The following is a 13,788-nucleotide window of genomic DNA, read 5'->3' as shown; positions in this document are numbered from 1 at the left end:
ACATAGTGATGCAGCGCTACATAACATTGTAGCAGCATCTACCCATCTGTGTAATTAAGATGCTGAAATATGTTGGGAAATCATCCGACCTTCACACGTGAATGCGTATAAATTGGTGGGAAGTAAAGTTGTTAAAACAGTAATAGAAAGCGAACTAGTGTGGTGTATGGCAAAATTGTGATAGGTCAGTATATTTGTATTGTTGGAGAACGATTATAACTGTGTTACATTGTTTCTCATTGCATTGTGTTAGGACAGTGATTACTCGTCCGGAATGTAGTACTACTTAATTTAAGCAGCCGTCAGGAAGTTACTGTATCTAGATGCTAGTGTGGCCTGTAAACGTCCGGTATACCGTGGAGTAGAGGATAGAACATGCTGCAATTTGTTAGATTGGTGAGGACACTGTGTAGCAGGTTCGACTATATAAGGGGACAAGAAAATGTTTACGTATTGCTCACGTATTTCATCACATCAGGGCCAACCTTCGTGTGAGGATCGATTATCACCCCGGAATCCCTGCCTTGGTCCGTCTCGGGACTTAATCGCTTTTGCCGCTGGATGAATATACTATTGTCACTGTCTTTTGCTTTAGGCTACGACCACTGTCTTTTTGTATTTGATACTGACCACTGCCATCATGATACAGACTGCCATTGGATATTGTATTTCCACTCTTTTGTGTACTGACATTGTAAGTGTTGTGCATCAATTTGTATTGATTTGCAAGCTTAGTGAAATTTGTAATACATTTGTTGATTGTGTTCCATCCGCTGGTTTCACCCTAAGTTCTTTCACCTTCAGATTTCTGGGATAACATATTGTTTCAATTTGGGAAATGCATTATAGTTTGGTATCTGTGTAAATCTCCCTTATACACGACAGTAAACCAAAAGCTACTCAGCTAAGCCAAATTCCACAATGTGAGGATATAAAGTAATTGATCTTAAATTTCTGAGAGACTGAAACCTGAAATATGTAAAGGTTTGGCACTATACACAAACCTTCAGTTGAAACGTCAGGCATAGAAACGTAGAAGCTGAAAATTCCCGAATAAGAAACGAAACCAACTGTTCAGCTGTGTTTGATGTACAAAGTTGTTTGAAAGATATTGAACCGTTTATGAGCTTTGACCCTGAAGTGAATCCTACCTACTTTTGAACGAAGTGCAAATTTATCCAAAGGCACCAGTTCAGACATTGTCTGATTTTAAGCCAAGTTTCACAGTAATACTGAACACCTTATGGCTCTGGAAGGGAACCCTACACTCATTTCAACACATATGTCCTTATATTGCAAAGGGCATACGTTCGACTCTTGTGTGATGTGTAAACAAAGATTCATTATAAAAATTGAACCCATTTTGAGTTATGCTTTGAAACTTAACACAATCATTTATAACGATTTTACAAAATAGCATAAACATCTTTCAAAACTATGATTACTGGAGTGTGTAATCCAAGTCATGCTCGTCGAGTTAGACCCTACTTGTAATGCTGCAATGCTTACGGAGACTACACCCTGGATGGGATGATCCTCACACGAAAGCTGGTCTTGATAATGATAGATAAAGTGGGAGATGACAGACATGCACCCGCACCACTCATATAGTCCAACCAGCCATTACTGGACATCCTTATTCCGGCCTCTGACACAGACAACGCAGATGGCGATGAGAATCACGATGACGAGGAGACCAGCATCTTGGGCAGCAATGGCCATGATCACACGATCCGTGGACCAGTCGCTGGAGGTCTGTGAAGCAGGCTGTGAAGCAGGCTGTGAAACAGGGCACAGACACGATTGGAAGAGAATTGGAATATATTAAAAAAGGAAAATTAACAAATTGAAAAGGATGTGACTGGGGAACAATAACATACATCCCATGAGATCCGAGTCAGAAGAGTGTCCCGTTTCACATAGCGCTCAGATCGTAACTCGATCGCTTTGTGAAACGGGACCCAGGTCACTGCAACCCATGGGCCGCACGAGGCAACGTCACGGACCGGCTAGTCGGACAAGATGTCTTGGTTGATTGCATGTCTATCAAGACGACGCGGGTCGTTGCTCATAGTATCAGTCGCTGGATTATTTGGCCCAGATATGTTAGTGGCCGCCGTCATATCACTGGAATATTGCTGTTCAGTAACTACAAAACAACGAACACAATGTTCCAGGGAAACTATGCTAGCAGAAAAAAGTGACAGTGCTTCATATAAAGTTCAATACAAAACAGATTCTGATATTAAATAATGCATCATTCAATACATATTCATGAAAACCTCTCTTCACAATTCGCACATGAATGTTAATGCATTGCAAACAATTTGAAGGATGGGTGTTTATAGGGATAATGCTACTCATACCCGTGTTTTTGTATTTGAAAAGCGCACAATGATTGTCTTGACTCCAGGTGTTCAAAAAACATTTTTGTTTCACCCTAAATATCGCTTACGCAATGCAAACGGCTTGCTGAAAATCAACATCTCATCGCCGCGGGTAAGCTTGCAAACAGGAACGAAGTTGGTAGACATTTTAACGTTCATCGAAACACAATATCACTTCTTTGGAAACGTCCTTGAGAGCAGAGCAACACCCATGACTTCCCCCGATCAGGTCATCAACGTCAACAAGACAACCATATTCGGTTGGTGCATCTACGGAATTGATACCAACTGCTACATTAACACATTAGCTCGGACAATTCCTGGTTTGAGACCAATTATTGGCAGAACAATAACGCAACCGGATGAGGGAGCACAACATCCGGTCCCAACCAATTTCGTTCCCACGTCATAACACATTGTACCCATGTCGGGAATCGAACTCGGATCTCCGAAGTGACGAGCGAACGCTTTAACCACTAAGTTACCTGACCGCCCCTGGTGTGTTTAAAGAAGAAGATATTTAAGAGATTTTATTCCTAATTACATTTTAGTATTTGGAAAAAGAGCATGATACAAAGAATTAACAAATCAACCCCAGATAAATAAAGCTTAATAGCCGAGCGTGTTTCTGTGATGCATCATACGTTATATATTCCAAATATATGGTATCTATTATACAAAAACTCGCGATTGTGATACTTAATTTTCATAATTTTTAATTTTAATATTTCATAATAAAATAATCCATGATAAAGATGTAATTTTACTCAAAGAAGTATCTCAGGAAATCGCGGGCACGGCTGACTCAGTCGTCTAAGCCGCCACGATTCGCTCTGCAGAGTTGCGTGCCGTGGGTACGCCGGTAGTCCTGTGTTCGAATTCCGGTTCACGCCGATTACGTTTCTAGGTTTGTCAGCACCATACCTTTCCTCGTGGGTTTCACCAAAGTGGTAAACGTCTGAGACCTGCATCACTTCGGGCTTTCCTCCCACATTAAGCTGACACGAAGGGATGAAAACTGGAATACTGTTCAAAGCGGTTTTAAACCCAACTCACTCACTCACTCTTATCAAACCGCATAAGAATACAAAGTTGGAGTGAACCACCTCATTTATCTTATAGTGCCAAATTATTTACCTACATATGCTACCGCACATCGGAATACACTGTCTACAAGGAGACATCGCATCGATTTTTGGGATTCACAAGTAGTTCTTGTATATTGTTTGTATATCTATCCGATCGTGACACCAAGTTGATCGGATCGGTTTATCGCATCGCTTACATTAGTACTGCCTATTATATGATAAAGATTTCTGAAATAACGTTGACCTACTTGACACTGAGTAGTTGGCTTGAATGAATGGACATAGTTGGTGAGTCTTGGGGCGAGATAAAACACACACTGGCCGGTGTTGCTGGCGAGGTCCACAACGGTGATGTAGGCGAGGGGATGACAGCAATCACTCCTGTCGAGAGATATATTACACAAAGTGCTACGTTATTGTTCCTGGACAATTATTACTCAGTCCAAAAATTAATTGATAATATTTTGTCAACCCAGTCGGTATGAAATATACTTTCGAAGTATTTTGCTTTGATATGATCTCAACCTCCACCATGCTGACAGACATTTAAGACATGCAATTATTGACAGCTGGTGTTTTTGTGCCATGCTTTTTTTTGTCTGTTTGTCTGTTTGTTGTTTAACGCCGCACTCAGCAATATTCCAGCTATATGACGGCGGTCTGTAAATAATGGAGTCTGGACCGGCCAATCCAGTGATCGACATCATGAGCATCGATCCACGCAATTGAAATCGATGACATGCATCAACCAAGTCAGCGAGCCTGACCACCCGATCCCGTTAGTCGCCTCTTACGACAAGTATAGTCGTCATTTACGACAATCAGTTAAAAAGCTCTGTCTTCTTGTGAAATATCTTGAAAAATGGATTCTATTGTCCCACATGCAACAGATTGGCAATTATTGAATTGTTGTCATGCTTACGTGATTGTAGCAGATATGGTGCCATTGTAACCCACACTGAACGGGTCGTGTCGGAACGTTCCAGTTGTGTTGACAGAAGCGGTCACTAGGTAGAGTCCGAACCCATCGTCTTGAATCTCAGCAATCCCTGACCAATTGTACTGGCTACACATACAGGGGTCAAGCATTGTGACGTCACAACTACCTGTCACCGCGGTGATGTTGCAGACAGGGATGGTGTTATCTTCTTTCTGAAAATAAACGTTTACCCTTTAGACAGGCAAAACAGCTTTCTTCGGACAAGTATTCCGACACATATAGCTCATTTCTCTACGTTGGTGCTTACACTGATAAACTAGTTCTGTTAAGCCCACTTACCCTGACAACACGCTCTTCTGTCGTGACGATCACGGTGTCATACTGGAAGTCGACGTCAGCTGCGGCAGATGCAGACGCAGAAACTGTCACAGTGCTGGTGAACATTTAAACAGTTGTAATATAATTCATAATATCATGTTAAAAGAAAACAAAAACAAACGTCATCTTTGTTCTCGAAGTGCGTAAATACTTCAAGTTGAACAAGATGATTTTCATTTCATATTAATATTGAAAAAACCTAAATCTACAGAGAAATGTAAATTACTTCCGTCCTAACACAGATAACAGAACTTGGCTTAGGTCTATGAAAACCAAACCTTTGAATGTCACCTACTGATACTTTGCTACACCAAAGGCGGTGTACAGTGCTACAGGGAAAGGTACAATTAAAAAAAGGCCGTTGTGACATAGGGCAAGCATGTTGTATTGATCTCTTTTGTTGTTTTACACTGCAGTCAGCAATATTCCAGTTGTCAAACCAGCAGTTCATATTAGGGCATCAGGGGCGGTTGGGTAGCCAAGTGGTTAAAGCGTTCGCTCGTCACGCCGAAGACCCGGGTTCGATTCCCGACATGGGTAAAATGTGTGAAGCCCATTTCTGGTGTCCCCCGCCGTGATATTGCTGGAATATTGCTAAAAGCGGCGTAAAACCATACTCACTCACTATTAGGGCATCAATGTTGTCCATGCTTGTCGTAAGAGGCGACTAACGGGATCGGATTGTCTGGTCCAGACTCGATTATTAACAGACCGCCGTCAAATAGCTGGAATATTGCTGAGTGCGGCGTTAAACAACAAACAAACTTATTAAGTATCGATGACACGCTATCAACAGTCAGGCCATCGATACATTTCAGTTGCATCTTACAAGTAGTTGTGCAGGGGCATGTTCTCGATTTGATGATGTCACGTGATGAGGGAGGCGGGTACCTGGTCACACCCACGGTCGAGCCAGCGTGCAGTGAAAACTGCCCCAATGTGTTCTGACCAGGCTGCAGCATGTACTCCAGAGACGTGGTCGTCTTTACAAAGTTCTGATCGTCTCTGACTGTGACAGTTACTGTGGACACATTTGCACCCTTGTTGGTTACGAGGAATGGTACTGCCAACTGCTCGTTGATGTAAAGACTACCTGTAATAAGACGAGGGATAACGACAGTCACAGCCAGTGTTAGCACGCAGCCATTTGTTGTAAAATAACATACAGTAAACTACGGTTATAACGAACATGCTTATAACGAACTAACGGATATAACGAACTAACTTTTTAGTCCCGACTATATGCTATAGTTATGCTGTATATATGCATATAACGAATTACGGTTATAACGAACTAGAATTGGTAGTCTCTTTGAGTTCGTTATAACCGTAATTAACTGTAGCTGTAGTTTTCATACTGAGAGTCAAATGTGTTATTGTAACGCTTCTGGAAATACGTTCACCAACCCGCAGCGTGACAAACACGAAAGTCGCGCAGACACGCACCACACTGCCATGTGCCAAGATCCGGGGTAGAATAGGTCCCTGCAATCCATGCTTGCCGTAAAAGGCGACTAACGGGATTGGGTGGTCAGACACGTTGACTTTGTTGCTGCATGTCATCGTATACCAATTTCCTGGATCGATGCTCCTGATGTCAATCACTGGATTGTCTGGTCCAGACTTGATAATTTACAGACAGCCGTCATATAGCCGGAGTATTGCTGAGTGCGGCGTTAAACAACAAACACCCAAGGGGTCCTGCCCCTGCCCCTGCCCCTGCCCCTGCCCCTGCCTCCGTAATGTCCAATGTCACTTGATACATGCATGCCTGAAGTAACCACGTGTGTAAACAATGTGCTGAAGTATTTCATAAAGCAACTGGGGCCGCCTCCGTGGTCTTGTGGTAGAGCGCCCGCCCGGAGAGCGGAAGGTGTGGGGTTCGATCCCCGGCCGCGTCATACCAAAAGACGTTAAAAGATGGTACTTGTTGTTACCCTGTCTGGCGCTCGGCATTAAGGGGCTAAAACAAGGACTGGTCGGCTTGGAGTCAGTATACTGTGACTGAGTGGGGTATTCATGTTACACTGCGGCATGGTATCTCAGTGAGCTAGCACTATAAATCGGCATCAGTCCGGACTAGTACAAGCAGCCACACACACACACACACACACACACGAGCATGTACGTTGCTATATATGTGCAATAATCTTGGACGCGACGTTAAACCCAATTTCACCTCACATAAAGCAACTGTCATTGCACAAGCCGATATCTCCTACCAGACAATTTGTATCGTCATATAACAACGACCCGAGGTTATGGTTAAAAGATTGCCATCATAATTTGGCAACATACCGTCGATATCTTCCGTTTACCCTTACCCTTGAGTGGAAGCAGTTTCAGGTCGATGGTGACAGGCACAATTGCTTTTGGCCGTAGACGCAGAAATTTGTTTCCCGCCCTGTCAGTGCCTTCAGTTGCCATTTGGAACTCCTTTGTCAAGTAAAAAGCAACAATACTGATTTTTTGAACTAATGAAGCATTGCCGCTTTTTCCCGAATACACACGCCCACTGCATACCAACAATAGTGCGATGACATTTTGACAGAACATAAATCCTTCCAGAAGTTATGAAATACTTTTAATAAAGCAATATTATTTAGGTGAAAGATGATGTCACTGAAAATATTTTAAATACACGTGTGTAAAGCTATTAAAGGGTTTTATGGTAGACGCGTGGAGGACATTTTCAGATTTGATCAGTGACAAACATTATGCCCAGTGCAGTTCCTTACTTTGCCTGTGCATGTGTTTGTGACTGGTGCTCACCTATTCGCGGATGCCTCGTATCATCACTATTTGCCAGAGATTCATAAACACATGGTCATGATATCTGTTCGGAATCTTACAATCGTCTCTGCTTAAATCCATCTTTGCTGTTGCTATGGAAAGGGTTTTGTTGTTTTGATTCTCTTTCAGAGAAGATTCAAGAAGCTCGGTTAGTTATCAGACGGCTTGTACATGGCACCCCTTGCCTTATGCGATACGGCTGGACGCATAACAACCCAGTGATATTAGAACTTCCTGTCTGACGACTTTGGGGAACATCATTGCAATTGATTGGGTATTGCATTAGAAATAATTATGAAGCGTGCCCGATGGTCCCTTAGAGATTAACACATATATAGACACCTTAACCTGATGATGTAGGTAAAGTTTCATTACATTACTACAGTCATCGTTTTGGTAGTATATGACACGTTTCATAGTTAGTGCATTATAATGATTGCAATCATGAATTGTTGGAAATGTAATATGTGAAATTGTCTGATAAAGTAGACTGAAATAAAACACTATTCTTGAGGCGTGTACCGTGTTTCATTACCCCCAACTGAAAGCGACTGTGTCTAAAGGGGGGGGGGGGGGGGGGGGGTCTCAGTCGTCTAAGGCGCCGCATTCCGCTGTACGTAATGATCTAGTTTAGCTGATCTAGGTTTTACCTCCGCGGGTAGTGGGAACGTGATCCTGTAGACAAGTGAATCAGCCCGTGACGCCACCTGTGTCATCCCGCCATGTCTTGCGAGCTCAGCTCCCTGGGGATCAGTTAAGATAAGGTTGTCTACGGTTTCAATGTTCTCTGACGAAGGAATGCGTACAATGACCGTGGCATTTTCACCTGTGAATAGAAACAGCCTTCAGTTCAGAATACTGATACAATGTAGTTGAAGCTACATCTAAATGAAACAGGAAGACAACCTAACGACACACACATGCCTGCTGCCAGCTTCACTCTTGTACTTTGTTCCAACAGCATTGAATCACTGAATATACAACAGCATTGAATCACTGAATATACAACAGCATTGAATCACTGAATATATAACAGCATTGAATCACAGATTATACAACAGCATTGAATCACTGAATATATAACAGCATTGAATCACAGATTATACAACAGCATTGAATCACTGAATATATAACAGCATTGAATCACTGAATATACAATGTGAAATTTATTGATGATACATGGCCGTATCTTTATCATTTAACTGGAAGATTTGCGGCTTTCATTAAGTATTTGATGGGACATGCAATTTGCATACAGTGAAGGGTGGTATGGTTGTATTGGTTGTAGGGGACATGGGTATATGAAGTGTAGGGGGACATGGGTATATGGAGTGAAGGGTGGTATGGGTATATGAAGTGTAGGGGACATGGGTATATGGAGTGAAGGGAGGTATTGGTGTATGGAATGTAGGGTGGTATGGGTATATGGAGTGTAGGGGGACATGGGTATATGGAGTGAAGGGTGGTATGGGTATATGAAGTGTAGGGGACATGGGTATATGGAGTGAAGGGAGGTATGGGTATATGGAGTGTAGGGTAATGGGTATATGAAGTGTAGGGGGACATGGGTATATGGACTGAAGGGTGGTATGGGTATATGGACTGAAGGGTGGTATGGGTGTATGGAGTGTAGGGTAATGGGTATATGAAGTGTAGGGGGACATGGGTATATGGAGTGAAGGGTGGTATGGGTATATGGAGTGTAGGGGACATGGGTATATGGAGTGAAGGGTGGTATGGGTATATGGAGTGAAGGGTGGTATGGGCATACGGTGAGGTGAGGTGAAATGAGGTTTAACGCCGCCTCCAAGATTATTGCACTTATATAGCAACGTGACCATGCACGTGTATGTGTGTTGCTGCTTGTACTAGTCCGGACTGATCCCGATTTATAGTGCTAGCATACCATGCCGCAGTTCAACATGAATACCCCACTCAGACACAGTATACTGTCTCCGGGCCGACCAGTCCTTGTTTTAGCCCCTTAATGCCGTGCGCCAGACAAGGTAACAACAAGTATCATCTTTTAACGTCTTTTGGTATGACGCGGCCGGGGATCGAACCCCACACCTTCCGCTCTCCGGGCGGACGCTCTACCATAAGACCACGGAGGCGGTCATGGGCGTATGGAGTGTAGGGGCCATGAGTACAAACAGCTGTTGGGGCATAGATACAAACAGCTCTAGGGGCATAAATACACACAGCTTTTATGGGCATGGGTACAAACAGCCGTAGAGGCATAGATGCAAACAGCTGTAGAGGCATAGATACAAACAGCTGTAGGGGCATAGATACAAACAGCTGTAGGGGCATAAATACAAACAGCTGTAGGGTAATAGATACAAACAGCTGTAGGGTAATAGATACAAAAAGCTGTAGGGTAATAGATACAAACAGCTGTTGGGGCATAGATACAAACAGCTGTAGGGTAATAGATACAAACAGCTGTAGGGTAATAGATACAAACAGCTGTAGGGTAATAGATACAAACAGCTGTAGGGTAATAGATACAAACAGCTGTTGGGGCATAGATACAAACAGCTGTACTATGTAGGGTAATAGATACAAACAGCTGTAGGGTAATAGATACAAACAGCTGTAGGGTAATAGATACAAACAGCTGCAGGGTAATAGATACAAACAGCTGTTGGGGCATAGATACAAACAGCTCTAGGGGCATAAATACAAACATCTATAGGGGCATAGATACAAACATCTATAGGGGCATAGATACAAAGAGCTAAAGGGGAAAAGATACGTACAGCTATAGGGGAATAGATACAAACAGTTATAGGGGCATTGGTACAAACAGCTGTATGGGCATAGATACAACATCTTTTGGGGGTATAGAAACAAACAGATGTAGGGGCATAGATACAAACAGCTGTTCGGGGCATGGGTACAAATAGCTTTAGGGGCATAGATACAAACATCTATAGGGGCCAAGATACAAAGAGCTAAAGGGAAATAGATACGAACAGCTATAGGGGAATAGATACAAACAGTTATAGGGGCAATGGTACAAACAGTTGTATGGGCATGATTACAAACAGCTGTAGGGGCATGAATACAAACAGCTGTAGGGGCATGAATACAAACAGCTGTAGGGGCATGAATACAAACAGCTGTAGAGGCATGAATACAAACAGCTGTAGGGGCATGAATACAAACAGTTGTAGGGGCATGAATACAAACAGTTGTAGGGGCATGAATACAAACAGCTGTAGGGGCATGAATACAAACAGCTGTAGGGGCATGAATACAAACAGCTGTAGGGGCATGAATACAAACAGCTGTAGGGCATGAATACAAACAGCTGTAGGGGCATGAATACAAACAGTTGTAGGGGCATGAATACAAACAGTTGTAGGGGCATGAATACAAACAGTTGTATGGGCATGATTACAAACAACTGTAGGGGCCATGTATACAAACAGCTGTAGGGGCATGAATACAAACAGTTGTAGGGGCATGAATACAAACAACTGTAGGGGCCATGTATACAAACAGCTGTAGGGGCATGAATACAAACAGTTGTAGGGGCCATGAGTACAAACAGCTGTAGGGGCATGAATACAAACAGTTGTATGGGCATGAATACAAACAGCTGTAGGGGCATGAGTACAAACAGCTGTAGGGGCATGAGTACAAACATATGTAGGGGCACGAATACAAACAACCGTTGGGGGCATGGATACAAGGAGGTACCATCGTTCATTCAATCGTTTCGGAGAAGGTCAAATTTAAGAGACGGGCAACGGAAAGGGTAAAACCAACCGTTTTATCATTTCACGATTAGTCTGTTGATTTTATAAAGTCATTGATGCTTGTATCTTCAGAACGCAGTGACCACTAAGTATTTACCCCAAAGTGGCTGCCTACTCTGCTACTTGGAGATACAGGCTGTTCACTGTGATGAGAGGGGGCACGGGTGGCCCAGTCGTCTACGGCGCCGCGATTCGCTGTGCAGAGTTGCGTCCCTTGGGCACGCCAGAAACCTATGATTGTGGGTTCGAATCCCGGTTCGCCCTGATTATGTTTCTAGGTTTGTCAGCACCATACCCCTGCTCATGGGTTTCACCGAAGTGGTAAACGTCTGAGACCTGCATCACTTCGGGCTTTCCTCCCACATTAAGCTGACCCGCCGTGATATAACTGGAATACTGTTAAAAGCGGCGTTAAACCCAACTCACTCACTCACTCACTGTGATGAGGAGATATACCAACCTGCAATAGGCTTCACAGTCATCTCATACTCAAAGCCAGTGTTGGGGTCCAGCTTCACAAAGGTTGTTGATATGTCCAGGGTACTCTGACCTTTCACCTCCACCTCCCAGGAGTTGGAACCCTGGCGGGCTAGTCTCCACATCCCGGGGGTTGGGTTCTGATAAAGTTAGTCGAATGAAAGTTTACCTTTCCCAGAATGCACATGAAAAGGTTGATTTACATTTACAGTTTTCGTTTGATATCTTATGACTGCAACTAATATCACAAAGGTTGCCAAGAAGTTTTTGAAACGTTCAAATTGGCCCTTTGTACCCCTGTGTTTCACTGGCTCTCTGTCCTATTACTGTATGTCCTTGGCGTGTTATACTGATCCTGGAAGAAACATGTAAATCGCCCGGTACATATGCTTAGACCCTCTATCATTGTTTTAATTGTATATCTAAACTTTGGGCTAAATTCGCCTACAAACCCCTGCAACTGATGGCTTAGTGCAAATCCTGCTTGGGTATCGTGCAGGTAGGACACATACCGTTAGTCCCAAAGGATCTAATGAAATGGACTGACTTTGTTGCTACCTGGTGATTTATCGCCAAAATTGGATTTTGAACCGTTGTGTTATTGTCACACATTGTTACTTTTAATGTATTACAAGCCTGTGAGGGTCCAGTTCATTCACTTGTCCATATATATGTTATATGTATGACATGAATATATTGTTTAATATATTATAGATGTAAAACTTATTTCTGCATCAAATATTGCCGATATGACCTTCAATCTTAACTCACTCACGCATTATGGTTGATAGAATAAGTTAGGTATTGATATTGTGGTGCATGAAATATATTTAATGGATTTATGAGACAAAGGGTGTACTTCTTATTCTATTGAGCTAATGAAGTAAAAAGTTCATGAAGTTTTTCTTCTGTTTAATGGTGAGGCGCACAAAGTGAGTGAGTGAGTGAAGCTCGGTGTGACGTCACTTTTAGCAATGGTCAAGAATATTTATCATATTGCTCACTTGAATCTTGACCAACTGTATTCCATCTCCAAGGTCAGACACAATTACGTTTGAAGTCGCCTCAGTGTCTGAAATCACATAGGACAATAAATGGACCAGTTCTAGTTCTCGTTGATGTGTGCTTGTATTCTGATACTGAGAGGACTGCATCACTCATCCACACTATCACTATCTACGTTTGAACACATTAACCATCATGTGTTAATGCCACAGTTTTTCAGATCTTGCTACCACAAAAAAGTCGTTTTTAACCCCTATACAGGTCAAGTCAGAACGACCTTTCAGGAAATTTGACCGACCAATGAATGACAAGAAGTCGACATTAGCCAATCTGAAAGTAGTGCTATACGGTACCAATTTCAAATTAAGCTTATAAAAATATCATGCCAAAGTGCGTGACTTAAAATGAAAAAATCAAAGTAACAGCCATTAGATATTCGGAGTTTGGTGGGGTGGGGTGCTGGATGTCTGGGATTTTATACATTTACCCCGATTATTCATGAAAAATATAATTATGCTTCCTACTGCTTCCCACTTTGCAGAGGTCTGTTTGACGTCATGGAGTCCATACATGCTGGCGAGCAGAGTCTGTACTGGATTTGACCAAATTATGACCGACGTGTGGACTAGACGTGAACAGGGTGAGTAAGTTATACTTACTGTCGGGTGTATACAGTATATACACGGGCGTATTTCTGTCCAAAGTTACAATCTGAATTGTTGCTTGTAGAATGGTCTGATCCACAGGAAATGTGACATTCACGTCAGATGCTGATATTGATGATTTGGCGATAGTGACTGAAGGCGTTAGCGATTCCTGGAAAAAAAGCTGAACTGCTGGAACAAGGTCGAAATTCCCCTCCACTTGACGACCGCTAGATTTGTATCAGTGGGTGAGTGAGTGAGTATGGTTAACGTCGCTTTTAGCAATATTCCAGCAATATCACGGCGGGG

General features: G+C 42.8%; 1 protein-coding gene and 1 long non-coding RNA gene across 2 annotated transcripts; both read right to left on the bottom strand.

The window, feature by feature from the left end:
• Nucleotides 1–1,623: 1,623 nt before the first annotated feature.
• LOC139451115 (uncharacterized) lies at nt 1,624–7,220 on the bottom strand. Its single transcript, XM_071232914.1, has 6 exons — nt 7,118–7,220; nt 5,685–5,886; nt 4,755–4,848; nt 4,398–4,627; nt 3,724–3,856; nt 1,624–1,755 (listed from the first exon to the last, which is right to left on the bottom strand). Exons 1-6 carry the CDS (start codon nt 7,218–7,220, stop codon nt 1,624–1,626), a joined length of 894 nt encoding a protein of 297 aa, XP_071089015.1.
• A 4,619-nt stretch (nt 7,221–11,839) lies between these two features.
• LOC139449413 (uncharacterized) lies at nt 11,840–13,582 on the bottom strand. The gene is made up of 3 exons (XR_011652172.1): nt 13,495–13,582; nt 12,835–12,902; nt 11,840–11,970 (listed from the first exon to the last, which is right to left on the bottom strand). It is a non-coding gene; the product is annotated as an uncharacterized lncRNA (long non-coding RNA).
• Between the last annotated feature and the right edge of the window lie 206 nt (nt 13,583–13,788).

The sequence above is a fragment of the Haliotis cracherodii genome, unplaced genomic scaffold (assembly GCF_022045235.1).
Source record: "Haliotis cracherodii isolate W230 unplaced genomic scaffold, xgHalCrac1.p SCAF_8, whole genome shotgun sequence".
Classification (NCBI taxonomy): Eukaryota; Metazoa; Mollusca; class Gastropoda; order Lepetellida; family Haliotidae; genus Haliotis; species Haliotis cracherodii.
This window is presented reverse-complemented; position numbering and strand designations above follow the sequence as displayed.